Below are 27,213 nucleotides of genomic sequence, written 5' to 3'. Positions count from 1 at the left end.
CTCATTTTTAATAGGAAGCCTGTCCTTATCTATCTTCTAGTTACAAGTAAAAACTCCTTTGCTCTGTAAATAAGTCTTCAAATGACATGAAAGCCCAAAAGCAGAAATTAGTGCCCAAGTTTTCATAGAATTAGTGGCTTTCAGCCTTTATCATGCCAAGCTCTGGTTTGTTTATGCCCTGGAAAATAGAATGAGCAAATATCTTTCACATTCATTTGATTTACCAATAGGATTCTTTCTGCTTTTAGGCTTTTTGTTTGTTTTTGCTTATAGGTATTTTAAATGACATTGAAAAATGTGGTTGGAGATTATCTGCTTGGGGATCTGACTTTTGTTATTCATCCCTCCCTATTATATAGTAACAAGATCTTTTCTGTTAAAAACAGTGAGAAAATATTAAAGGATTTTAAGCAAGACTTCAATGAAGAAAATGGGTTAGAGATGTTCAATGTTAAGACTAGTAGATCTGTTGTTTTAATTTATATACAAGATCATTTTCCTGACCAACATTTCCCATAATGTCTATAACATAGCCAGAATACTAGTCCACTGGCACACCTATGGGAAGAAATAGCCTCAGGCTAGTAGTATAGCTTATTCACACAGCACTTGCCCTGCACATACAGGGACCTGAGTTTGATCCCCAGAACCATGAAAACAAAGAAGTGACTTCTAGACCATGTTGCTCACTCTTTTTTTTAATATTTATTTCTTAGTTTTCAGCAGACACAACATCTTTGTTTATTTGTGGTGCTGAGGATCGAACCTGGGCCGCACGCATGCCAGGCGAGCGCGCTACCGCTTGAGCCACATCCCCAGCCCGTGTTGCTCACTCTTGTCTCCAGGACTGAGATTCCCTCCAGAACCCATAACTCTTCCATAGTAGTATTTGTTCCAGGGAGCACTGGTAAGACCTAGGGAGCAGAATTGGACAGATATTTTTAGAATGACACTGGTACTACGAGTAGTTTAGGGATCAGGAGAGATGAGATTGGGTGGGAGGGCTTTGGGTTGGAAATCACTTGCCATGTGGTGTCAGAATTGGCATGAGAGTGCAAGGGAAATAGTGCTAAAGGCACAGGAGAGAATTAATGGGGGAGAATTAAGAATTGGGGTGAAGAAACTTGAGTTTGTCAAAGATGGTATTGGGCACCAGGTAGAGATGAGTGTTGGGTGGTACTGGACATTAAGTGCTTGTGTTGGTAATTACCAAGATTGCCCTCAGATTCTGTGATTTGATAGGAGTACTCAAAAACCAGCATATAGTTATATTTATGGCTGTTACTAATTACAGTGAAAGGAAGCAAAGCAAAATCATCAAAGGAAGCTTCCAAGACTCCTTTCCCAATGGAATCATAAAGAATACACATAATTTCTCTAGTAATAAGCTGTGCCAGTACCTGTGAAATGCTGTCTACTGGGGAAGCCTATTAGAAACTCAGTGCCAGGTTTTTTATTGGGGGTTGGTTGTGTAGGCATCAACTGTTTAGCATGTATAAAATTCCAGACTTCCTAGATTCCCAGCAGGAAAGCAGATGTTCACTATAAACCACGTAGCTTTCATAAATTCTTAGCCAGTTGTACGCATGGTGGGTGGTGATCCTGAAATCCAAGTTCCTGGATACCAGCTCAGGGCCAAACTTGCTGCTAGGAATTTCAGACCTGCTAGGTCAACTCTTGTCTGCATAGTTGTATTAGGAACCAAGTGTTGGTAGGCATTGGGCAATTGTCTCCAGTGAAGTCAACTGAAAGTTAAGGACAACAGGTAATAAGTAGAGCAGATGGGTCCTAACCCAGTCTAGGACCTAGTAGAGGTTCATCCTTGGGCTTGGAAACACAAAGCCACCACCTTACTCCTTAGCAGGGGCCTTCTTGTTATCTAAGAGAATGGTATTAATACTACTATTTTTCAATAAAGGATGTTAAGGCCAAGTAAATTTGGGAAACTATAAAATGAACTCTATTATAGTTTTCCCTAAAACTTTTAATGTGCTAAGATGTATTGTAATTAATCAAGAAATTACTTTGTATCAGTTCTCAAATTTCTTCAGCCGTAGATCTTTGGTGCCTTTTATAGGACTAGTTAATATTTACCAAACTTATATTGGGAACTGCGCCTCTAGGCCTCTGGTTCTTAGAAGCAGCAAAGGAGCCCTGGAATCAACAGATAAAAAAGGAGGCAGTCTCTAATATATATATATATATTACCACTATGTACTCTGTATGATATAAGCATGCAGAAGCACATCATTATGTGTTTCTTGAATGAACAAATTAAGGAATCCTTGTCATTTTTATCAAAAAGTAAACTTGAAAACTAAAAGGAGGTAAAACTCAAAGGAAATAGTATTAGGTTAGAGGCTATTAACAGTTTGTTTACCATTGTGTTCACCATGGTACTTGGCACACAGTAACTTGACTTTGTTATTAGTGGGGGTTTTTTTGTTTGTTTGTTTTTTGTTGTTTTTGTGGGTTTTTTTGTTTTGTTTGGTTTGGTTTGGTTTTTGATTTCCAACTGGGGATTGAATCCAGGGATGCTCTACCACTGAACTACACCCCTGGTCCTTTTTAGTTTTTATTTTGTGACTGGGTCTCACTAAAAGTTTCTGAGGGTCTTGCTGACTTGCTAAGACTTGTCCTTGAACTTTCCATCCTCCTGCCTCAGCCTCCTGACTCACTAGGATTATAGGCATACACCGTGCCCAGCCTGTTGTTGCTTTAAGAATTTTGGTCATAAGAAAGGTGGAAATGATTAAGCAAAATGAATTAACCATCTAGAATAATTTATTCTATCAGGGCGAGATAGTGGTTTTACTTTCTGTAATTTCAGTCACCCAAGTTAAACCATGATCCAAAAATCTTGAATGAAAAATTACAAAAATAAACAGTTTGCATGTTTTAAATTGTGTACCATTCTGAGAAGCTTGATGAAATTTTCTGCTTTCCTACAACTGAATCATCCCCCTGTCTAGTATATCCAAACTGTAATACTAATACATGCGCTACCCACCCATCAGTCACTTAGTAGCCATCTCAGTTAGGAGACCGAATGTCCTGATTGTTGAAGTGCTTCTTTTCAGGTGATGCTTATTTTACTTAGTGACGGTCCCTAAGTGCAAGAGTAGTGATGCTGGCAATTCAGATGTACCAAAGAAAAGCTGTCGGATTCTTTCTTTAAGTGAAAATTCAGTAAGCCTGGGTTTTGTTTTCTTTTGTTTTTGAGGGGTGCTAGAGATTGAATCCATGGTCTTATACATGGTAGGCAAGTAGTCCACCGCTGGCCTTGCCCCCAGTTCCACAGTAAGATATTTTGAGAAGGAGAGAGACTACATTCACATAACATTACATTATATTATTATAATTGTTCTTTTCAATTATTAGTTGTTAATCTGTTACTATGAATTGAACTTTATCATAGGTGTGTGTGTGTGTGTGTGTGTGTGTATGTAAAAAACAGTATCTATATGGTTTGGTACTTCTGGTTTCAGGCATCCACTGGAGATCTTGGTTCCTTATGTAAAAGGGGCAGAGGGCATATTGTATTCTAAACTTTAAGAGTTGAGGGTATACTTCAATGAAAGAACACTTGCCCAGCATGTGCAAAGCCCTGGGTTCAATCCCCAGTAAAAAAAAAAAAAAAACCACATACACACACACACACACACACACACACACACACACGCATACGCATCATTTGGCTCCTGAAAGATTGAGGTTTTTAGATTTAAAATTTCCTTTTATATATATTTTAGTTGTAGTTGGACACAATACCTTTATTTCATTTATTTTTATGTGGTGCCAGGGATCGAACCCAGGGCCTTGCACATGCTAGGCGAGTGCTCTACCGCTGAGCCACAACCCCAACCCCTATATTTAAAATTTATAACAAAAATAAATAAATATAACACATAACATAAAGTAATAAAATACTCATTTATCCATTATCTAGTGTTAATAGATCATTACCTGATGATTGTGTGCATTTGTGCATCCTTCCCCAATTGTTTCCCTTTCCTTCCTTCCTAAGAGTAACCATTTTTTTTAACTTTTTTCTTCCATTTCACTTGTTTCAGTTCTACTGCATATGAGTATATCCCCCAAATAATGAATGAAATTATATCATGCTAGATGTAATAGTTCTCACTCATTGCACATGTATGTGTTTTTCTAGTATAAACACCAAGAAGTAAAATATCAGGGTCACAGAGTTATACATTTTCATTTTTGCAAAGATAATCCCAAATATTTTTTCAAGGTATTTGTATTTATACTCCCAGTGGCAGTGTATGAAAATTCCCAGTATTTCTCAGGCTCTTGTAACATTTGCTATTGTCTAACTTTTTCAGTTTCCCATGATGGTCATTGTAAATGTCATCTTGTTTTCAGGATTTTAGTTATCATCTCCCTGAAATGTAATGAGATTGAAAATTTATTATGTTTATTAACCATTGATATTTCCTTTTCTGGAAACTTTCTTATGCATATTCTAGATATTAATCCATTGTCTTTTTTGCATGTTTCAGGTATCTTTCCCAGTTGTGGCTTACCTTTTTACTTTTTTTTTTAAAGAGTTCAGGGACAATGCTGAATGGGATAACAAAGCTTATCTCCAGGGGCCAGAGGGTAAGTCCTAACAGACCTGAACACTTTGTGCAAACTATCTGTAGGTAGATTTCTAAGTATGCACTCAAAAGAACAGGCACAATTCCAATTTTCTACCCATGAACTTCACTGCCAGTTGCTCTAAGTTTTCAGGTAACAGATCTCAGTAGAATAGTTGTGCATGAGAATTTACCGTGTGATAGGATATGTTTTTCAAAAAACATGGTTACGGGGCTTAGGATATAGCTCAGTTGGTACAGTGCTTGCCTTGCATGCACAAGGCCATAGGTTCAATCCCCAGCACCAAAAAAAAGAAAAAAAAGGTTAAGTTTAATTGCACTTATCCTTATTAATTTTTTTCTTATTGGACTAATGATTATCTCCCTTAGTGAAGTATCTAAAAGAAAAACAATTTGCCTATTTAGACCTATAAATCTAATGGTAGAATGAAATCATATATTGGGGAGCAATCTGTGGCTTTACTTCATTCCTTTCATTTATTTACCAAAATAGCTTTTTCAGTACCTTTTATATGGCGGGTACTCAGAATTCTAAAATGGCTCATTTCACTATTATAGTTACTATTTAGAGAGCATTTCATTATGTGCTGGATACTGTGTTAACTGTGTTATTTTAATCCTCATGAGCAACCCATGAAGTAGATAATATCCCTATTTCAAATATGTAGGAACTAAAGATTAGAATGGCTAGGTAACTTACCTAAGAAATTGGCTGCAAAGTTATAAAGCCTAGATACCAAATCTGTCTGACTTTAAAGCTTATGACCTAATTATGGGGCCATATTGTACTTTACGATCCACATACTCCAGAACCTCACAGTCCAGTAGTAGATTCATGAATAAATAATTTGTGTGGTATGGTACTGTTGCAGCACCCAGGAGTAGCACCTAACCTAGATTAGTTGAGTCCACAGGAAATCCTCCCAGAACTAAATCCTGAGGATGAGAAATGGCCAGAAGAGCATGTAATTACAGATTAAATTCTCTAGAAAAAGGAGCGCTTCCTCCAGTATATTTTTTTCCTCTTCCTACCTCCAACCCCAGGATTTATTTATGAAGAAGTCTATATACATAAAATAGCATATTATTATAAAATGAAATAAAAGCAAAGATCAACAGTAGAATGAACTCTGGTCCCAGCTGAATATTACAAGGCTAAAATTGCTTCCTTAATACCAGATAACACTTGAGACTAGACTATAACGAGATATTGGAGAAAAGAATTTTGTTGGTGATTTTAGTTTGGTTCAAGTTGATCTTATATATTCGATATTGTTCTTGCAGGAATTGCATGATGTGCATTCTGGAATTGTGCAGAGGCAATTGTATATTTGGTTGTTTTTCCTAAAAACAAGATTAGCTGAGTGATGCCAATTATAACACTCTAAGAATTAAGGAATCCATTTATCTTTTAATTTGCTAGAAAAGGTGTAACTAAAAAGTCATCAGATTACTGTAGAAATAGCACCACCAAGTGGCCTTTGAATATTTTTGGTTTTCCACTTTTAAAAGACATGATGCTTTCTCTCCAGTACATAAACATGAGTAGTATTAGTACAAAGGTAGATTAGACACATTACTTTATTGAGGTAATAAGCCCTTAATTCTTGTTTGTGTTTTTGTGTTCTCTGTAAGTGATCTTTTTTCCTGTTCCTGTATTTCCAAAGGGTTTTGAGGCAAGATAAGGGTTGGGGACAAAGTTTTATCTTCATGGGATACCTTCTCAACGTGTAGCTCTTTTCCGCGCCCGCCCCCCCAAGGCAGTCTTGCTGTGTTGTCCAGACTGGATAAAATCCTGTGCTCAATGATCCTCCTGCTTCCCCCTTGAAGTATCTTAGATTACAAGCATGCCACTGCACACAGTAACATGTAGCTTTTAAGGTTGCCACCTCAGCGGGAAAAGGAGAGAATTTAGACCCACTTTTAATTGGTTTTGACTAGAACTGACACACAAGTTATTTCCACTCACAGCTCTTTAGCCAAAAGTAGTCACCTGACCCCAAACTATTTACAGTGGAGGCAGAGAAATGTAGAGGACTATTTGATGTGCTTCATCTACTGTGGAGCTAGTTTACAATCATACAAAATTGGAACACCCTATTACCTTATACCATTAATTTAAGTTGAAATCTATACGTAATAGTTCGGAGGTTTCCTCTACAGTTTATTAAATTGCCTATTAGGCAATTTGTTTTCATTGGCTAGATGCTGTATATACTTCCTCATTACATTTCTTTAAGGAAATATTTATTAGTAGGCACATGTACTTAGTATTTGTTGTATGATAGATATATATGTATATATATATATGTGACATTTTTTCCCTGTTGTAGATACAGCTTACATCCTTGGTGTTATAGCAAGTATAAAAAGCCTAATAATTTCAAAACACTAAAAATGCTTTCTTTTATAGTTGGATCCTAGATGTTTTTTGCACACTGGGACCCAGACACCCCGAATCGCTGCTGCTCACCTAGAAAACCAGGCTCCAATTGAGAGTCCCAGAGCCATTTCCCGCACTAATGAAAGTGACCCGGTGAGTTGCTAATGTATATGTGAGGTATTTCATGAATTATACTTTGTGCTGATGTCTTCTTTTTACATATTAGGAAACCTGAAATTTAAGGAAACTAAGCAATTTTACATATATTCAAATCTCTATAACCCAAATATTCCCTGTCCCTGTCTGATATTAAGGTAACATAAAGTACTCAGTAAGTACTAAACTTATTATTGTTATTGATATTGTATGCAGGGTGGCAAAATTCTCCTTAAAGGACAAGCTTAATAGTTTAAGCTTGTGGGCTAGAATATGTCTGTCACGGTTACTCAGTGCCGCCATGAACAAATTAGGTGTGGTTGTGTTCCAATAAAATTTTATTTACAAAACACATGACCAAGGCCCAGCTCTGGTGTACCTCAATGATAGAACACTTACCTAGTGTTTATGGGGATCTGGGTTGGACCCCCAGCACCACCACACACAGACCCGGAAAAAAAAAATAATGACCAGCCTGGCACAGTGGTGCATGTGTGTAGTCCCAGGCACTCGAGAGACTGGGGCAAGAGGATCACAAGTTGAAACCAACCTGGGCAACTTGGTGGGATCCCATCTCCAAATAAAAAAAATAAAAGGTTTGGAGATGTAGCTTAATGGGCTCAATCCTCAGTACCAAAAAGAAGGAAAAAAGAAAAAAACAACCAGCCATAGCTTACCAAATCCTCATACGGAAAATCCTAAAAAAATCAAACTACTTGCTCAAAACTGCACAGCAGGGCAGGTAAATAACCCAGTTTTCCTAATAACCAATCTGGTATTATTTTCCACCTTTAAAATGGATTTCCAAGTATCTGGAGAGAAACCTGACTTGATTTGTTATTGGAAGAGTGGCATCTGAAATGAAGTTCATCAGCAGAATCCAGATTCCAGCAGGATCCAGTTGCATTTTCCAGTCCGATTAAAGTAGATGGGTCGACTTCCTTTCTCCTTTCCCGGAGTTGTTGCTGCCTCTCATAAGTAAAATTAGTTGTGTGGTCCGTGCTTTAAGGTGAAGGGAACTGACACCTTTTTTGTCCCTGCACCTACCCCTCTGAGTCCTCCAATCTTAATATGGCTGTGTGAAATTTTAAAAAAATAAACCAGGTATGGTGTTGCACTCCTATAATTCCAATGGCTTGGGAGGCTGAGGCAGGAGGATCACAAATTCAAGGCCAGTCTCACTCAATAGCTTAGTGAAACCCTGTCTCCAAATAAATAAGATCTGGGGATGTAGCTCAGTGGTAAAGCACCTCTGAGTTCAATCCCCAGTACCAATAAATAATTAACTAATTAAACTTTTTAAAAATAACTCCCTATCCAAAATGTCATCTCAATAGAATGTATTTTAAATGCGTCTCTAGCATTCATCTATTTTTCACAAGCACAGAATGAAATAGAATAAGTGAATGAAGTCACTGATGTATCTTTCAGCTTCTTCTATAATTGTAGTCCCTTTCCTTGCCAATTCATCTGGGGTTTCTATGGAAACAGCAGCATGCAGATGATTTTGTCACATGACTGGAGCATCTCTGTACACACCACCAAAGAATCCAGATGGCAAAAATTATCTCTGTTACCTCCACATCTAGAGTTTATTTGCTGAACAAGTGGCTTTATCATTCAGGTTACAACCTTATAGTATGTACAGGATTTAGAGACAACAACCAGCAGTTTTGACTAAGATAAGTAAAAGATATTTTCCAGCTCTGAGAAATGAGTGTTTCCCCAGTGTGGTCTAATAGACCCTATTCACTTTGTAAAGTCAGTATCACTTGTGTGTCCCCATTACAGCTGTTTACATTTTTATTTCCTAGGCCAAGCATGGGGAGCAGCAGGAGGGCCAGCACTATACCATCCCCCTCCAGGATTTGAAGACTGTATTTCCCCATGGCCTGCCTCCTCGATTTGTAATGCAGGTGTGCAAAACAGAATGGAACTGGTGAGGTCCCAGAACACAAGCCAGTGATAGCAAAGGGGAGGGATTAAATGAGTAGAAAACTATAAAATTTGAACTTGAAAACTGATAAATTTGGGCTGGGGATGTGGCTCAAGCGGTAGCGCGCTCGCCTGGCATGCGTGCGGCCCGGGTTCGATCCTCAGCACCACATACAAACAAAGATGTTGTGTCTGCCGAAAACTAAAAAATAAATATTAAAAAAAATTCTCTCTCTCTCTCAAAAGAAAAAGAAAAAGGAAAACTGATAAATTTAGCTATTTTGTGAATGGTACAGTTTCTTTATTTTAAAGCTAATGTTTTATCTTCTGCCAACTGTAAGTTCTTTGTGGAACTAGGTAAATATTCTTATGTAAATAACAAGGCATTTTTTCCTTGTTATCCACTGATGTTCAAATAATTATTTTAAATGAATTTAATATTTGCCTTAGCAGAATATTATTAATGTGCTACACAAAAGCAAAATATATTCCTGAGCTAAATGGAAGCTATTTTGATTAGCTGCTTCATTGTTCGTTTTCATTCTCAAATATTTTCAGAAAATATTGTTTTGTGGCCATAATTTCAACCCAGAAGTATGTAATCCTAGGAGCCAACAGGTGCAATGGTGCATGTTTGTAATCCCAGCCACTTGGAAGGCTGAGACAGGAGGACCGCAAATTCAAAGCCAGCCTCAGCAAAAAGTGAGGTGCTAAGCAACTCAGTGAGACCCTGACTCTAAATAAAATACAAAATAGAGCTGGGGATGTGGCTCAGTGGTCGGGTACCCCTGAGTTCAATCCCAATACCTAAAACAAAAAAAAAGGAGAGAGTGTAATCTTAAGTTTGGGATATGATGTAGCTTAGTGGCAGAGTATTTGCCTAGCATGTGTGAGGCCCTGGGTTCAGTTCCTCGCATATATATATAGAGAGAGAGAGGGAGAGACAGACAGACATTGGGAAAATTCATGATTAAATGCAACCCTGGCTTTTTGGCACAATTGTTCTTCCTATTAGCACCTACTGGGTTTTTGTTACTGTTTGTTTTGTTTTTGAGACATGGTCTCGCTATGTTGCTCAGGCCAAACTCCTGGGCTCAAGTGATCCTCCTGTCTAAAGCCTCCCAAGAAGCTGAATTATTTTTAGCACCAGAAATTATTCCTTCTTCTCCAGGCATAGTGACTTAGCTGTCAATTCCTATACAAACCCAATTCTTTTTCAGGGGAGATTTCTCTCAAAAATACCAGCACTAGTACTGCAAATGTAGCTTATTGGTAGATGGTGTGCTTACAAGTGGGAGGCCCTGGGTTCTGTCCCCAGCACCAGAAAAGAAAAAATATTCTAACACTATTTTAAACTTCATCTGATATATTTGCAAATAATATTTGTTAAATATTTGTTCTTAGTTGATATACATACTTTCATAACATATCAATCAGTGCTTACCAAATTTTTCTACCAAAGTATTCTGGTGGCATAAGGGTAATGAACACAAAAAATCTGATGCATACTGATGTATGCTTGTGATGTGGGATATGTCCTGATAGGTGAGGGATAGCTAACCAGACCTCCTGAGCTGCCATGTATAAAGTTCTAAAGAAAAGCATAGCTGGTTGTAATGATAAGAATTAACTAAAAATAACTGTGGAAGAATATTTATTGAATGTTCACCATGAATCAAATAATTTGTTAAACATTTTATATGCTTTTAATACTTAAGTATTAAAAGATCTTAGTTATTCCTAGATTCCATTTAACTAGTGTAATATTTAGGCATTATTAACAAAGAATAAACAAAAGCTGACTGTTATGTTATTTGGTGTGGAATAACATGTTTTAGGGTTTTGCTAAATCATATGGGTTGATTTTCAAATTCAGTACCAATCCAACCTTTGTTAACTGAATAAATTTAAAATATTCAATTTAGTGCTCGTAGTTGCCATATTAGGCTTAGTGTATATACCGAGTGATGAAAAGTTCTATAGCCCACCTTCTCCTTCCTGCTTCTCTGTTTTCATAGGTAAAAACATTTGGTGAAGCTTGCCTGATGATACGAAAACCAGCCCTAGAGCTTCTGCATTATCTGAAAAACACCAATTTTGCTCATCCAGCTGTGCGGTATCTTTTCTGTATCCTTTCCTGCCTGCCTGGGTCATCTTGAACCAGTGTTTTCTCCCCTCATGAGCAGAAAGAAGAAATGTAAGAGTGCTGTTGATAGTAAAAGTACCCCTTCTGGTGATGTTTTCTTTAACAAGAAGTACATTAGATGGGGAGAAGGGAACAGGCAAAACCCTCAGTCTTTGTCATGTTATTCATTTCTGTGCCAAGCATGATTGGTTGATACTGCATATTCCAGATGGTAAGAACTTGCTGTGTGTCTTGTGTATGTCAGGGCCAGTCCCCTTACTGTGGCAGCAGTGCAACTTTGATCTACAATAGGGCTCATCTGCTGAAAGAAAAGCCTTTGCTAGTTCATCATGATTTCTTCATGATGTTAGTGTCAAGCAGGTTACAAGGTATAGTCAATGTCACAAGAGGAAATGTGGCTAAAATCTTCCTAAAGCCTTTGATATTTAATGCCCAAGAGCATGAAGTTCCACCTTTAAGATCACCAAAGGGTTTAAGAGACAAGGTCTCCCTATGTTACCTGGGCTGCCTTTGAACTCTTGGGCTCAAGCAATCTTCTTGCCTCCACCTCCAGACAACAGTCCTATGCCAACAAGCCCAGCGACCATTACTTTTTTTTTTTGTCCTTAGAATTAAACCCCGCCACATGCAATATAAGCACTCTAGCCCTATTATATCCCTAGTCTTTTTTTTTAATTTGATAGTGAGAACAGGGTCTCCCTGATTTGCCCAGGATGACCTCAAACCTGCCTCAGCCTCCTGACTAGTTGGAATTACAGGTTTGAGTCACCCACCACACCTGGCTCAAATATCCTTTTTTTGTTCAGTGTTGTGTGCATTCTCATTTTCTGACTTGCCTTTAAAAACTGTCAGTAAGCAGAAGTGACATTTAATCTACTTGGTACGTCTTATGTGTTGATTATAATGATAATGTTTAGTCTCAGGTGGACCAGATCAAAAAAAGTAAATCTCTGAAGCAAGACGACTTTAAAAAATGTATATGGGGGCCTGGGCTGGGGCTCAGCAGTAGCACACTTGCCTGGCACGTGTGAGGCACTGGGTTTGAGTCTCAGCACCACCTTTAAAATAAATAAAGGTCTATCGACAACTAAAAAACTATTTTTTAAAAAAAAATGTATATTGGGAACCAAGTAAATCTGAGTGACTCAGGAGGCTGAGACAGAAGATTGCAAGTTCAAGGCCAGCCTGTTCTGAGCCCCTTTCTCAAAATTTTAAAAGTAAATAAAAAGGACTGGGGGATATAACTCAGTGGTAAAACTTCCCTGAGTTCGATCCCTAGTACTAAGAGGGAGAGAGAGAGATATGGACGGTCTAAGGAATGTTGTTCTGTGGTAGAGCACTTGCCTAGCATACTGAAACCATGGTTCCATTCTTAGTGCTGAAAAAAAAAATAGGGAGATAGATTAGATAGAGATATGGGAAATTGAAGTCTTTTCCCATAACTTAAGATATATAGAGTATTTTGAGTTGATGATAGTCAGTTCCTGCCTAGTTTGTTTCGTCCCCTTTTTAGCTCATCTTTGGGTGAAAAATTGCCGGGATCTTCTGCAGTCTACCTACAATAAACAGCGCTTTGATCAACCTTTAGAGGCTTCAACCTGGCTGAAGAATTTCAAAATTGCAAACGAACGCTTCCTGAGCCAGGTAACTAGACTTGGGCAAGTTTGGTGCTAGATGGTCTTTTTTTTTTTTTTTTAATTAGTTGCTCAGAACATTACAATGATCTTGACATATCATACATTTGATTCAAATGGGGTATGTAATCTTATTTTTCCACGTGTACAGTTTGCAGGATCACATTGGTTATACAGCCTCGTTTATACATAGGGCCATACTAGTGTCTATTATATTCTACTGCCCTTCCTATACCCCCCTCCCCTCCCATCACCTCTTTCTACCCAATCTACTGTGACACATTTCTCTCTCTTTTTTTTCTTCCCCTTCACACCATCTTATATGTAATTTTGCAAAACAATAAGGGTCTCCTACCAGCTAAATGGTCTTTATATAGATTATCTTCTTTGTGTACTGAAAACATGGTAGACTATGAAGAATTGATAATTTGATTTGGAATAGATATACTATTTTATTTCTTTCATTTATTTTTCTCACAGTGGGCTCACAATTTGAAATTCATTTATCCAGGGGAAATAAAGACACAACAGTAAACTGTTCTCATATAGTGGGGAGCAGAATAAAATCCAAATTGATTCACTGACTTTTCCAAGATATAGCCTCACATTCTTCATAAGCACACTTCCACGTACATAATTTTCTTCAGATAAGATACTTTGGGGAGCCAGACATGGTGATGCATGCCTGTAAGCCCAGAGGCTTGGGTGGCTGAGACTGGAGAATCGCTGATGCAAAGCCACCCTCGGCAGTAGCAAGGCACTAAGCAACTCAGTGGGACCCTGTCTCTAAATATAATACAAAATAGGGCTCAGTGGTTGAGTGTCTGAGTTCAATCCCCAGTACCCCAAAAAAAAAAAAAGATACTTTGGGGAGCCCAGACAGAAGCACATACTTAGAATCCCATTAACTCAGAAGGCTGAGATAGGAGGATCACAAGTTCAAGGCCAGATTTAGCAACTTAGTGAGACTCTGTCTCAGCATAAAAAGATCTAGGGATGTAGTTCAGTGGCTAAAGTACCCTTGAGTTCAGTCCTTATTGTCATGGGGGCAGGGCGGGGAGATGTATAGATAAAATTGTTCTTCATTCCAGTTTGTTGGATATGATCTCTAGCTTATAGCTCTTTAACTCGGAGTACAAAGACTCTCCTAGGCTGAGCATAGTGGCACACACCTATAATGCCAATAATTTGGGGGTCTGAGGCAGGAAGATCAAAGGCCAGTTTGGGTAACACAGCAAGACCTTGTCTCAAAATTTTTAAAAAGGGCTAGGGAATTGTAGAGAACTTGCCCAGCATGTGTGATGCCCTGAATTCACTCTCCAGCACCACAAAAGAAAAAGTTAGGCATGATGGTCCACTCTTGCAGCTCCAGCACTCAGGAAGCTAAGGCAGAAGGGTCGTTTGAGACCAATCTGGGCTACATAGGGAGACCCTGTCTCCCAAAAAAAAAAAAAAAAGCAGATGCTAAGGCCTTAAAGTTAAGTTTTGGACTTTTTTTTAGTCAGAATCAATCCATTCTCCCTCCCTCCATCTCTCCCTTCCTTCTTTCATTTTCCAAAGCTCCAGGCAGAAATGGTTTGGAAAATATTCCCTTATGTGATGGAGTCTTTTACAGGAACTGAGAAATAGATTAAAACTCATTTCTGTTAACCTTAGCCTCCCATCTTCTAGAACGTGGATGGGTTCCACCTTAGGCAAAACAATCTTTTGTTATTGTTGTTGTTTTTACTTTGCTTCTTTTTAGATAAAAGTTCAAGAGAAATATGTCTGGAATAAGAGAGAAATCACTGAGAAAGGCAGTCCTCTGGGAGAAGTGATTGAACAGGTATAAAAACATTAGCTGTGGATCATGTCATAACCAAAGAAGGCCTCCCATGGCACTCTAAGCCTCTGTCTCCCTGCAGGGTCTGACCCGCGTGAGAAACGCCACAGACGCAGTTGGGATCGTGATGAAGGAGCTAAAGATGCAAAGTTCTTTGGGAATGTTTCGCCTCCTGGTGGCAGTGGATGGAATCAATGCCCTTTGGGGAAGGACCACATTAAAAAGAGAAGATAAAACCCCAGTGAGAAGACTTGATCCTGGTTTCTCTGATTTCTGGCTGCATCATGTACAGAGGCTGTGGCTTAGCCGTGTAGACTTAGACAATGTATTTACTTGCTGTGAGGGTTTGAATTAAGATACAGAGAGGAAATAACCCAGAAGGAGAAGGGGACACGAAAGGTACCACCATGCATTGAAAACTGAGGGAGAGTTCTCTTTTTTTGTTGTTTTCCCTTGCTACCAGGGATTGAACTCAGGAGGATCCTACCACTGAGCCACATCCCCAATCATTGGGATTACAGGCATGCGCCACTGAGCAGCCTTTCTTTTTCTTTTCTTTTCTTTTGTTTGCAGGACTGGAGCTTCATCCTCAGCCAGCCCTTTTTATTTTGAGACTGGGTATCACTAAGTGGGTGAGGATCTCACTAAATTGCAAAGTGTGACGTTAAACTTGTGATCCTCCTGCCTCAGCTTCCCAAATTGCTGGTATTATAGGCATGCACCACTGCACCCAGTTCTTTGTTAATTTTTTCTTTCTGTTAGCTTTTTAAAGAAAAACTGTGGTTCTAAGTGGAGAAGATCAGAAACATCAAGGAGAAGGGGGTGGGTGTAGTGCTGTAGTTGTTTTTCTCTCTTAGTAAATATTTTTAATCTCCAGAAGCATAGCAAATCTTGGGCCAGAAACTAACATAGCTTGTCCCAAAGGGATATGTTCAGGTACCTTGACTGCATAATAATAATTGAGAATTTTTTTTTATTATTATCAATTCAGTTGTTTCAAGAGAACTTCTAGGAAAAAAGTAATTATCTATTTCTCATTGCCAACATGCAGATTGCTCCAGACGAACTAGCACTTATTCACAACCTGAGGAAGATGATGAAAAATGACTGGGTATGTGCATATGAACGATTTGCACATTGCAGAAAGAATTGGGTTTTCATTTTAAACATATTTTACTACTTCATAACCAATAATACCTTCAGGTCACTAATTTTATGGCCAGAATGTTCTTTTACTTTATGTAATTCCTACAATTGTACCAAGTTAGGAGTTAGGTCTGCATTAAAATCTGTTCATTTGGGGCTGGGGTTGTGGCTCAGTGGTAGAGTGCTCGCCTAGCACGTGCGAGGCCCTGGGTTCGATCCTCTGCACCACATAAAAATAAACAAAATAAAGGTATTATGTCCAACTACAACTAAAAAAAAAAAAATTTAAATAAAGATATTGTATTCACCTAAAACTAAAAGAAAATTTAATATTTTTTGTAGCTATAAATGGATACAATACCTTTATTTTATTTATTTATATTTATATGGTGCTGAGGATCGAACCCAGGGCCTCACACGTGCTAGGCAAGTGCTCTACCACTGAGCTACAACTCCAGCCCCAATCATTACTAAACTGGTGCACGATTTTTTTTAAAAAGCTTCACATAATGGTCACAACTTCCCTCCCCCCCGAAAAAAAAAATAGCATAAAATCTGCAACAATTATACAGTGATACACAGTATTTAAATATTGGCCTAATTTTATTTGCAATTCTACTTTTATGTCTTCTTTGACTTTTTCTTATTCTTCTTTATTTCAGCACGGAGGTGCCATTGTGTTGACTTTAAGCCAGACTGGATCTCTCTTTAAGCCCCGGAAAGCATACCTGCCGCATGAGTTGCTGGGAAAGGTTAAGTTATAGAAGAATTCATTGCCTCTTAGATGATCATTCTGAGTAGAGAGAGAGCTCTTTTTAAGTCTACTTATTTTGACATTATTTCAGAAAAATCATATTCTTCTACCCCAATATCTTTTTCTTAAAAAACAAAGATAGAATTCTAATACATAACCATAGCATTCTTATCCAGTCAGGAAACTGATATAAACCTTTGATCTAATCTGTAAGTCTTACTCAGAGTTTGCCAGTTAATCCAATATCCCACTATAGAAAAAGAAGAACCTGGATGATGTTCACTTGTCATGTCTGTTTGGTCTCCTTTAATCTGTGGTGGTTCCCCAGCCTTGTATCTTTTAAAATCTTAAGATTTCTATTTTTCAAAAGTACATGCCAGGGCCCGGGGCTGTAGCTCAGTGGCAGAGTACTTGCCTAGCAGGTGTAAGGCACTGGGTTCAATCCTTAACACCACATAAAAATAAATAAAATGAAGGCATGCGTCCATCTACAACTACAAAAAAAAAAGTACATCACTACTTTCTTTGTAGGTTATTTTATGAGCTTGTCTGATGTTTCCTCACAAGTAGAAGTGATAATAGAAGTAAAAATGTGCCAGGCACATGCTTGTAATCCCAGCATCTCAGGAGGCTGAGGCAGGAGGATTGTGAGTTCAAAGCCAGCCTCAACAACTTAGGGTCTTGCTGACCCTATCTCTAAATAAAATGTAAAAAAAAGGCTGGGGATGTGACTCAGTGGTTAAGTACGCCTGGGTTTAATTTCCATACCAAAAAAAAAGTAGTAGTAAAAATGTGTCTTCTCTGTGCAGCTTATCAAAAGGAACATGAGGGGGCTGGGGTTGTGGCTCAGTGGGTAGAATACTTGCCTCTGACTCATGGGGCACTGGGTTTGATCCTCAACACCACATAAAAATATGTAAATAAAGATATTGTGTCCATCTACAACTATATATATTAAAAAGGAGCATGAAATCTGTTTATCCCATTACTGATAATGTTAATTTTGAACACCTACTTTAGATGATATTCATCTGGCTTCTCCTCGGTAATTATTCTCCCTTTGGAATTAATAAGTATCTTTTTTTTTTTTTTTTTAAGAATTTTAATATTTATTTTCTAGTTTTCAGCGGACACAACATCTTTGTATGTGGTGCTGAGGATCGAACCCGGCCCGCACGCATGCCAGGCGAGCGCGCTACCGCTTGAGCCACATCCCCAGCCCTAATAAGTATCTTGAGGAGATATACTTTCAGGCTAGATAAATTTCCTATTACTTCCACCTACTCATCCATTAGATTAGTGATTCTTTGCTAAATGTTATTATGGTAATGGCCAAGTGGAGATTTCTCTAAACCTATTATTTCTATTAGAAATTTTCTGTTCCCCTTATATATTTATTTGTTACAGTGTAGATTTGTAAATTCATTTTTAATAGGTGCTGAGCCTTTACTATCATTCTTATTTACATGCTCAAATTATTCCAGTGTTACCGTGGATGCTTCCTTTAGGCTAGTTGCTATGACCCATCATTTCTTTTAGCACTTCTTTATTTCCTGGCACAAGAATGTTTCCAGATTCCCTTGTACTTCCCATGCCCTCTTCCTAGAATTAGTCATTTCTAGCCTTGGTTTGTTTCAGAAAATGGTTTTTAGAAACCAAGACCTTAGAGCTACTGGGGTATCATTTCTTCTAGCCCTTCTCAGCAAAGCTAGTAACGAGGCGTGGTGTTTACATGTAGTGTGTGTATTCTTCTCTAATGAACTATAAATCCATACTTACACTTGCCAGTTCCATGCTAGAATAGCATTCATTGTTCCCTTCCCCTTTTCCATATTTGTCTCATCTATAAGAAATCTCTTCTCATTAGCCACAATTTATTTACTTACTAACTTAATCCTAAAATATGGTTTAAAAGTTTCAGATTTGTGGGCTGGAGTTGAAGCTTAATGGTAGAGCACTTGCCTTACACGTATGAGGCACTGGGTTCAATCCTCAGCACAACATAAAAAAATAAACAAACAAAATAAAGTAATTGTATCCATCTACACAGTATTTTGTATATACAAAAAGTTTCATATTTGCTCACCCTCAACTCATATAGAAGCTGCAAACTAGAGTTCAATATTTTCAAGTTTTCATCTTGAGTCAAAAAAGATGTGTAGTCAGATATTCTTTTCAGAAGTTACTTGGCTTGGGCTGGGGCTGTAGCTCAGTGGTAGAGCACTTGCCTTGAACATGTGAAGCACTGGGTTTGATCCTCAGCAACACATAAAAATAAATATTGTGTCCTTCTACAACTAAAAAAAATATATTAAAAAAAAAAAAAGACATTACTTGCTGTAGTTCCCCTCCCCTTCTCCTATGTTAAATTCAGAATATAATTTGATTGATCCACTATTTCTAATTATGTTCCACTTAGGGTCTTTTTTCCCACTTGTTAATTTTAATTTCCTTTTTTCCCATTCAAAATTTTTTATGAGTTCATTATAGTTATACATAATGATGGGATTGGTTGTTACATATTCATATACAATATAACAATATTTTGGCCTAACTTGATTCCAGAAGTCAGAGCTCTCAAAAATACAGTTTACTCAGACAAGCGGTGTCCCCCATATTTCTGCAGATCTGTAGAAAGTGGGGTAGCCAGAGAAAGAGGAGTAAAAAGAATAGAAGAAAATAAAAACACTGCCCTCAAAGTGCTTAAGTAGAATTTCTCTTTCTCCTGATAGGTCACTTAACTAATATTGTACCCTTTCTCTTCTCCAGGAAGGATTTGATGCCCTGGATCCCTTTCTTCCCATTTTGGTTTCCAGTTATAACCCAAAGGAATTTGAAAGTTGTATTCAGTATTATTTAGAGAATAATTGGCTACAACATGAAAAAGGTCAGTTGTTTAATTTTCTCCTATCAGAGCTTGGTGTTCAAAGTAGAATCCCACTCATTCAGAGCCTCACCCTCTTGTTCCATCAGCAGCACTGAGAAGAAAGGTGTTGGTGGGTAGCTAAGTTGGGGTATTTTCTTTTTCGGGGGAAGAGTCCTAGGGATTGAACTCAGGGTTTACTTGACCACTGAGCTACATCACAAGCCCTATTTTGTATTTTATTTAGAGACAGGGTCTCACTGAGTAGCTTAGCGCCTCGCTTTTGGTGAGGCTGGCTTTGAACTCGCAATCTTCCTGACTCAGCCTTCCAAGCTGCTGGGATTATAGGTGTGCACCACCACACAGCCTACTTTTTTTTGTTTTGCTGTGCTTTTTGTGATGCTGAGGATTGAACCCAAGGCCTTGTGCATGCAAGGCAAGCACTCTACCAACTGTGCTATACCCCAGCCTCAGACTAAGTTTATAATTTACAAAGGAAATTATATCTCTCCCCAAATTCTCATCTGGTCCAAAATAAAATGTTAATGCAAAAAGCTGGAGGCAACGCTGCCAGGCATGGGGGTTTCTCGCCTGTAATCCCAGCTGCTCAGGAAGTTGAGGCAGGAGGATCATGAGTTCAAAGCCAGACTTAGCAACTTAGTGAAGCCTTAAGCAACTCAGCAAGACCCTGTCTCTAAATATATTTTTAAAAGGGCTGGGATGTGGCCCAGTTGTTGAGTGCCCCTGGGTTCAATGCGCAGTACCAAAAAAAAAAATGGAGGCAAAACCCCATCCAGCTGGGGCTGGGGATGTGGCTCAAGCGGTAGCGTGCTCGGCTGGCATGCCTGGGGCCCGGGTTCGATCCTCAGCACCATATACAAACAAAGATGTTGTGTCTGCCAAAAACTAAAAAATAAATATTAAAAAAAAAATTCTTTCTCTCTTTTAAAAAAAAAAAAACCATCCAGCCACTGGGCGTTTTCCAGGTGTTTGGATTATGCCATACTCTCATTATTGGTTTATTCATTCAGCAAATTTCAGTTGAGAAATTCATGTGCTGTGACAGTCCCACAATAATTCACCTTGTGTAAGAGGCTACCCCAACACCAAAGCAAATCTTTGCCATAGCGATCTATTATATGTAAAGAAATTGTTGCTTCTTAATACCAAATGTTTTCTTTTGTTTGTTTGTTATGTTGTTGTTGGTGGTGGTGGTTTTACTCAATATATTTTATTTTTATGTGGTACTGAGGATCGAACTCAGGCCCTTGCAAACCGCCCCCCCCCCCCCCCAAAAATGGTTTTTTTTTTTAATATTTATTTTTTAGTTGTAGTTGGACACAATAGGTTTATTTTATTTATTTATTTACTTTTCTGTGGTGGTGAGGATCGACCCTAAGGCCTCACACATGCTAGGTGAGCGCTCTACCACTGAGCCACAACCCCAGCTCTCTTACTACCAGATTTGATGCCCTTTGACTGGAAGCATTTTAGGTATTCATTTAGGTTTGCCTCACCTCTGGATATCCGAGGGTATATAAAGGAAAAATAAAGGGTTTTTCTATCACTAGATAATAGAGAGTTAGGATATTGGAGAGGAAAGAATAAAAGTAGCTGCAGCATTGTAGGTGGGAAGCACAGAGACGTGTGATCTGGGGAGGAATATGTCTGAACATAATCTAGGTAAGGGAGGCTCTGACCACTGGAGTTTTCTGGAGGGATACAGAACAGCAGGAGGAATTTTTGATTTCACTGTGTTTGACTCCATTATAGCTCCTACAGAAGAAGGGAAGAAGGAGCTGCTATTTCTAAGTAATGCCAACCCTGGGCAGCTGGAACGTCTCTGTGCCTACCTATGAGCCATGGTCATTATGTGGATGGAAGACAGTGGACATTTCCTTAATGCTGCACCCAGTCCCGGAGAACTCCCTAGCACTCAGGTAGAACAGCCAGGCCCCTGTCCCTATGGGATTAGCCAGGACTGCCGTGGGCTATGCACCTTCTTTGAAATGGGTTCCTTACAAAATGACTGTGAACATATGGTAAGATTTCCCCTTGTTCCTAAAAATAAAATCATTTTTTGAATGTGGTTTTCATATTTAAGATAACAATGGTTCTTTTCCTTAAAAAAATAAAATTAAATGTTTTTCTTAAAGTGTTGTATTCAACTTAAGAGCCTTCAGATTAGCCAAATTGAATTTATCTGACTCAGTTCTATAGAAGTTTCCAGTAGTTCTGACTACTGATCAAGAGATCAAGATTCACAGCCTAACTTCTCCCACCCAAACACACCACTCACTTCCTACTTACACTTTTATCTTTGATTCCAAGGGGGTGACTGAGCCCCAGCTGAGTATATGGCAGCTTTAATATGGTACAGCTCTTTCCCATGTGTTCCTTGGAGAATTAAGCACTAAATCCCACCCGCATACATCGTGTAGAGTGAATTATCTTTAATGCCCTCAGAGCAAATTATCTGTGTACTGCCCAGGGGAGAATAGAGAAAGTAGTGATTCAAATCACTTACAGTGGAGTTTGATCCTCTCGTCGTATTCAGGTTATCAGTATTGTTTAAAGAGTCGGAATTTTTTTTTTTAAGAGAGAGAGAGAGAATTTTTTTTTTTTTTAATATTTATTTTTTAGTTTTCGGCGGACACAACATCTTTGTTTGTATGTGGTGCTGAGGATCGAACCCAGGCCCCACACATGCCAGGCGAGCGCGCTACCGCTTGAGCCACATCCCCAGCCCAAGAGTCGGAATTTTGATTCCCAGATCTGCTACTTATTGGCTGGCTAATTGGAGGTCTCTTAGTTCTTTCCTATTTCCTTCTCTAATTTCACCTTATCTTTATTTGCTCTCATCTAATGATGACAACAATTGAAGGATATGGAAAAACAATCCCCAGGAAGAAAAGGAGGACATTGGGTCCCAGGGAGAGAGAGAAAACAATGGGCTGTGGACTTTCTCCATTTCCCAGCATCAGTGGGCTCTGGACTTTGACCATTTCCTGTTCTACAACTGTTCCCCTGCCTGCCAACCCACGCATTCTGCTGGGATGCAGTCTCCCTGAACCCAATAAAACTCAGACCCCTATTGTAACCAGTCGTCATTTTCTCTTTTGAACCTCTGCCTCTCTGGTGCTTAACAAAGCATCACTGATCCTTTGAGGTCTGTCTCTGTTTCTTTTTCTTTCTCCTTCATTTTGCTTTCAATAGTGCTAAACTTGCAGAGGCTTTGTGAGAATTAAACAGCATATTCGGCTGGGATTGTGGCTCAGGGGCAGAGAGCTTGCCTCACTTGCATGAGACACTGGGTTCAATCCTCAGCACCACATAAAAATAAATAAATAAAATAAAGGCATTGTGTTCATTACGACTTTAAAAAATATTTAGAAAGAAACAGCATATGTAAAGCACCTACCATATAAGTAGCTATTTTTTTATAATGTATTATCTCTTTTTTATACATACCTTTATTTTGTTTATTTTTATGTGGTGCTGAAGGATTGAACCCAGTGCCTCACATGTGTGAGGCAAGCACTCTACTGCTGAGCCACAGCCCCATCCCATGAATAGCTATCTTTATAACATGGGTTTTGTGCTTTATTTGAAGAAATTCTTGTCAGAAACAGAACTTCCACCCGTAAGTCAATCCCCAGTCACCCTTGGTGGTAACTTTGCTGTGCTGTAGTTTAACCAGACTCATTTACTAGCATCAGAAACAGAGACAACAGTCGTGCTGAGAATGCTTAACCAGCTCCTACAGCGAGGAAGGGTGAATTCATGTGTCAGATCCCTTTGTATGTGTCTCCTAATGGTCCTCTTCTCTATGAAGCCCTGATTGCTATACCTCCCAATATGGCTCGTTAAGCCTGTGAATTTATAATATCTCAGACCACTTCCTCCTCTTTATCCTCATTACCACTGCCTATCGCTTCTTTTTTGAGTTACTGAAAACATTTATTAATTTGTTTTTCGGCCTTCAATCACTCTTCCTCCTATTGGTTTATCTTTCACAAGTTGCCAGAGCGAACTTTCTAAAATTCTCCTAGTTGGTGATGTTCAGTTGCCTCCTCTGTGCCTTCATTCTAATTTATTTTGCCATATATGTCTTATAAATTTCAAACCATACAAAAATATATAATGAACCAGGGCTGGGGTTGTGGTTTAGTGGTAGAGCACTTGCCTAGCATGTATGAGGCACTGGGTTCAAGTCTCAGCACCACATATAAATAAAGGTCCATCAATACCTAATAAAAACATTTTAAAAACAAAAGAGAAAAATCGGGCACCTTCCCTTTCCCCTAGTTCTTTGGAAGCAACCTCTATTACCAAGTTCTAGAGATAAAATTATACACTTTTTTATACTAGGTATGCTTTAGCACTGATGTACGTCCTCAGCCCTTTGTATTTTGAGACAGGGGCTCCTAAGTTGCTGTATTAGGGTTCTCTAGAATCAGCAGGAAGTATAATTATCAAAAGGGACTTATTAGGTTGTCTTGTGCGACCAGAAGCTGGATAGTCCACAATGGCAGGCTGGAGAGCTGGGAGAACCAGTAGCTGCAGTCCAAAGAGGCTGAAGCCCCAGAACCAGAGGGATCCACGGTGCTACCCTGGTCTGAGATGTAAGCCTTCTGGAGAATCTCTGTCAGAGTCCACTTGGGAAGAATGAAGAGGCAAGAATCCGATATCCTACCGCAGTAGCCATCAAGAACCCATTCAAGAAGGAGTGAGCTTCATCTGCTGCTGCTGCTTTGTTCTTCCAACTTTTATTCCATCCAAGCCATCATCCTATTGGTTGCTGCTGCCCACACTTAGGGAGGGTCTTCATTTCAGTTGGCTATCCCACATGCCAATAACTCCTAGATACACCCTCATTGACACATTCATAATCCTCTCATTCCTTGGCATCTCTTAATCCAATCAAGTTGACGATTCAAGTTGTCCATTAAGGTTGCCCAGGCTGACCTCCAGCTTGTGATCTCTTGCCTCGGCCTCCTAAGTCACTAGAATTATAAGGATGCACACCCCACCTTCCATCCCCACTTATTTTTCAAATACAAAAAGAAACCCACTGGGGCTGGGGATGTAGCTCAGTTGGTAGAGTGCTTGCCTTGCATGCACAAGGCCCTGGGTTCAATCCCCAGCACCACATACCTCACACACAAAAGAAAAAAGAAAGAAACCACACTTTGGTTTTTTTGCATAACTCGGAAATTTTATCTGTCACCATTCTTGTAAATTTTGGGGGCGGGGCTGGGGAGTACCAAGATTGAACTCAAAGGCACTCAACCACTGAGCCACATCCCCAGCGCTATTTTGTATTTTATTTAGAAATTGGGGGGGGGGGGGGGGGTCCTCACTGAGTTGCTTAGGGCCTTCCTTTTTGCTGAGGCTGGCTTTGAACTCAGAACCCTCCATCTCAGCCTCCTGAGCTTCTGGGATTACAGGTGTGTGCCACCGCGCCCACCCTCTTCCTCATAAATTTCTTTTTATTCTCTGTAAATTTACATGCTCATTTGAACCAATTTATTTAAAAAGAAGGCAAGAGGGCAACATCATAAGCTCTGCAGCTAGACACCACCTGAGCCCTACCAGAAGAGGCAGTGTGGTAAAGACAACGCTGACCCTATAACAGTCTCACCTTAGCCTGTGTTAATGACAGTTGCAGCAAGTCCCCAGAAACAGGGGATTTAGGCAGGATCAAATCATGTTGACAAATTTGGTCCTTAGCTGCAGATGAGGCTGGGAAATACTGCCACCTTTGGACCTTGGGAGCTTGTTTATAGGTTCTGGCAGGAGGTTCTGGAGTACATCTACTCCTATAACCTTGACCAAAGAACTGTCCTCTTATTGGGAAGGTCATTCTCTTTTACCAATTGTGAATCTTCAGGAGATCACCATATCACGTGAATCTGTGGCCAGATCACTCTCACATCCAACACGCAGCTTTGGGAGGCTAACCATAAGAGTAAACTCAGACATGTTAAGTCTGTCTATATCATCACTGATACACAAAGTCCTATGGAAGAATAACCCCACTTTTCTAATCACTAAATACAGATTCTTAATTGTTTCCCAAACATTTTATCATAATCTACCCTATGCAGTCTTTTTTTTCATAAGATTATTCTGTAGTCCTAATGTTCATACCCATTTTTTATTGTCTTCATGCCAAGGTACTACACAGCTAGATTATTGAGGCTCCTTCTCATCACTCAACTGGACATGATCCAGATCAGGAAATAAGAAGACTTCCTTTATTTTCAGATAGCATTAGCTTGGACATGTAGAAAACCTTAAGCTGCCCCCCGAAAAATATCTACTAAACTAAAAGCAAATTCAGCAAGGGCACAACAATACAAGACCAGTACATAAAAATCAATTGTATTTATATTATTAAAGAACCATCCAGAAATGAAGTTAAAATAATTCTATTGGCAATAGCAGTAAAATATTTAGAAACAAATTCAACAAAAGAAATACCAGATGTGGTGGTATATGACTGTACTCCCAGCTACTTAGGGAGCTGAAGCAGGAGGATGGCTTGAGTCCAGGAGTCCAAGACCAGAGAGGCAACATAGCAAGTAGACAGACAATCTTCTTGATCTTGAATTGGGTGAATATTTCTTAGATATGATGCCAAAGATATCCATAAGATGTGATTTTAAGAAAAGATCTAATAATAAGTGTTGGCGAGGATATCGGAGGGAAAGGCCCACTCATACGTTGCTGGTGGGACTGCAAATTGGTGCAGCCAATATGGAAAGCAGTATGGAGATTCCTTGGAAAACACACACACACACACACACACACACACAATGGAATTTTACTTACTCAGCAATAAAAGAATAAAATCATGACATTTGCAAGTAAATGGATGGAGTTAGAGAAGATAATGCTAAGTGAAGTTAGCCAATCCCCCAAAACCAAATGCTGAATGTTTTCTCTGGTATAAGGAGGCTGATTCACAGAGGGGTAGGGAGGGGGAGCATGGGAGGAACAGAGGAACTCTAAATAGGGCAGAGGGGTGGGAGGGGAAGGGAGGGGGCAAGGGGGTTAACAATGATGGTGGAATGTGATGGTCATCATTGTCCAAAGTACATGTATGAAGGCATGAATTGGTGTCAACATACAGAGATATGAAAAATTGTGCTGTATACATTCCGCTGTCATTTACTTTTTTTAAAAAAATCAATTAAAAAATCTAATAAATTGAATTTCATCAAATTAACTTTTTGCTCTTATGTGCATTTAAAGGTTATAGTTATAATTCACTAATGAAGGACTCACTAATAAGACAAATGACAATATAAAAATGAGTGAAATGATTTGGACCTTTTTGTAAAAAAAGATGGATGAATGAAAAGCTCATGAAAAGGGACTCACCAGCACTAGTTATTAGGGAAATGCAAGTCCAAGCCAGAAAACATACAGTTTTATACCCACAGGAATGGTATGAACAATAACAATTGTTAGGATGTGGAGATATTGAAATAAACCACTTTGGAATATGGTTTGGGAGTCCCTCAAAATATTAAACAGATTATCATGTGACCCAGCAATTCTACCCTAAATGAACATATGTCCACAGAGAGTTATGTTCAAGTAGCATGAGACTGTTCACGGTGACATTATTCATAATAGCTAAACATTAGAAATAATCCAAACATCCATGAAATTGTGAATTGATAAGCAAAAGGAAAATAATGCTACAAAATGAAGAGTCTTAAAAACATGCTGGAGGGCTGG

At 38.9% G+C, this 27,213-nt stretch overlaps 1 protein-coding gene and 1 non-coding gene across 5 annotated transcripts in view; both read left to right on the top strand.

Moving 5' to 3' along the window:
• Dap3 (death associated protein 3) overlaps nucleotides 1-21,546 on the top strand; it is a 34,841-nt gene extending 13,295 nt beyond the window's left edge. For 2 of the 4 annotated variants that reach the window (XM_027920757.3, XM_027920756.2), the window contains exons 2-13: nucleotides 4,570-4,623; nucleotides 7,036-7,158; nucleotides 8,976-9,077; nucleotides 11,115-11,223; nucleotides 11,361-11,453; nucleotides 12,756-12,886; nucleotides 14,621-14,701; nucleotides 14,781-14,939; nucleotides 15,750-15,809; nucleotides 16,507-16,596; nucleotides 19,368-19,485; nucleotides 21,235-21,546. In XM_027920757.3, the coding sequence (XP_027776558.1) occupies nucleotides 4,582-4,623; nucleotides 7,036-7,158; nucleotides 8,976-9,077; nucleotides 11,115-11,223; nucleotides 11,361-11,453; nucleotides 12,756-12,886; nucleotides 14,621-14,701; nucleotides 14,781-14,939; nucleotides 15,750-15,809; nucleotides 16,507-16,596; nucleotides 19,368-19,485; nucleotides 21,235-21,320 (1,194 nt within the window). In that variant the 5' untranslated portion in view covers nucleotides 4,570-4,581 and the 3' untranslated portion in view covers nucleotides 21,321-21,546. Of the gene's footprint in view, nucleotides 1-4,523; nucleotides 4,624-7,035; nucleotides 7,159-8,975; nucleotides 9,078-11,114; nucleotides 11,224-11,360; nucleotides 11,454-12,755; nucleotides 12,887-14,620; nucleotides 14,702-14,780; nucleotides 14,940-15,749; nucleotides 15,810-16,506; nucleotides 16,597-19,367; nucleotides 19,486-21,234 lie in introns of all 4 variants that reach the window. The other 2 variants (XM_027920758.2, XM_071618368.1) reach the window with 2 other exon arrangements.
• A 2,996-nt stretch (nucleotides 21,547-24,542) lies between these two features.
• On the top strand, nucleotides 24,543-24,616 carry Trnaa-ugc (transfer RNA alanine (anticodon UGC)). Its single transcript has one exon. It is a non-coding gene; the product is annotated as a tRNA-Ala (tRNA).
• The last annotated feature ends 2,597 nt before the right edge of the window (nucleotides 24,617-27,213 follow it).

This window comes from Marmota flaviventris, chromosome 10 (genome assembly GCF_047511675.1).
Source record: "Marmota flaviventris isolate mMarFla1 chromosome 10, mMarFla1.hap1, whole genome shotgun sequence".
Lineage (NCBI taxonomy): Eukaryota > Metazoa > Chordata > Mammalia > Rodentia > Sciuridae > Marmota > Marmota flaviventris.
Note: the sequence above shows the minus strand (reverse complement) of the source record. Positions and strands in the feature narration are given on the sequence as shown.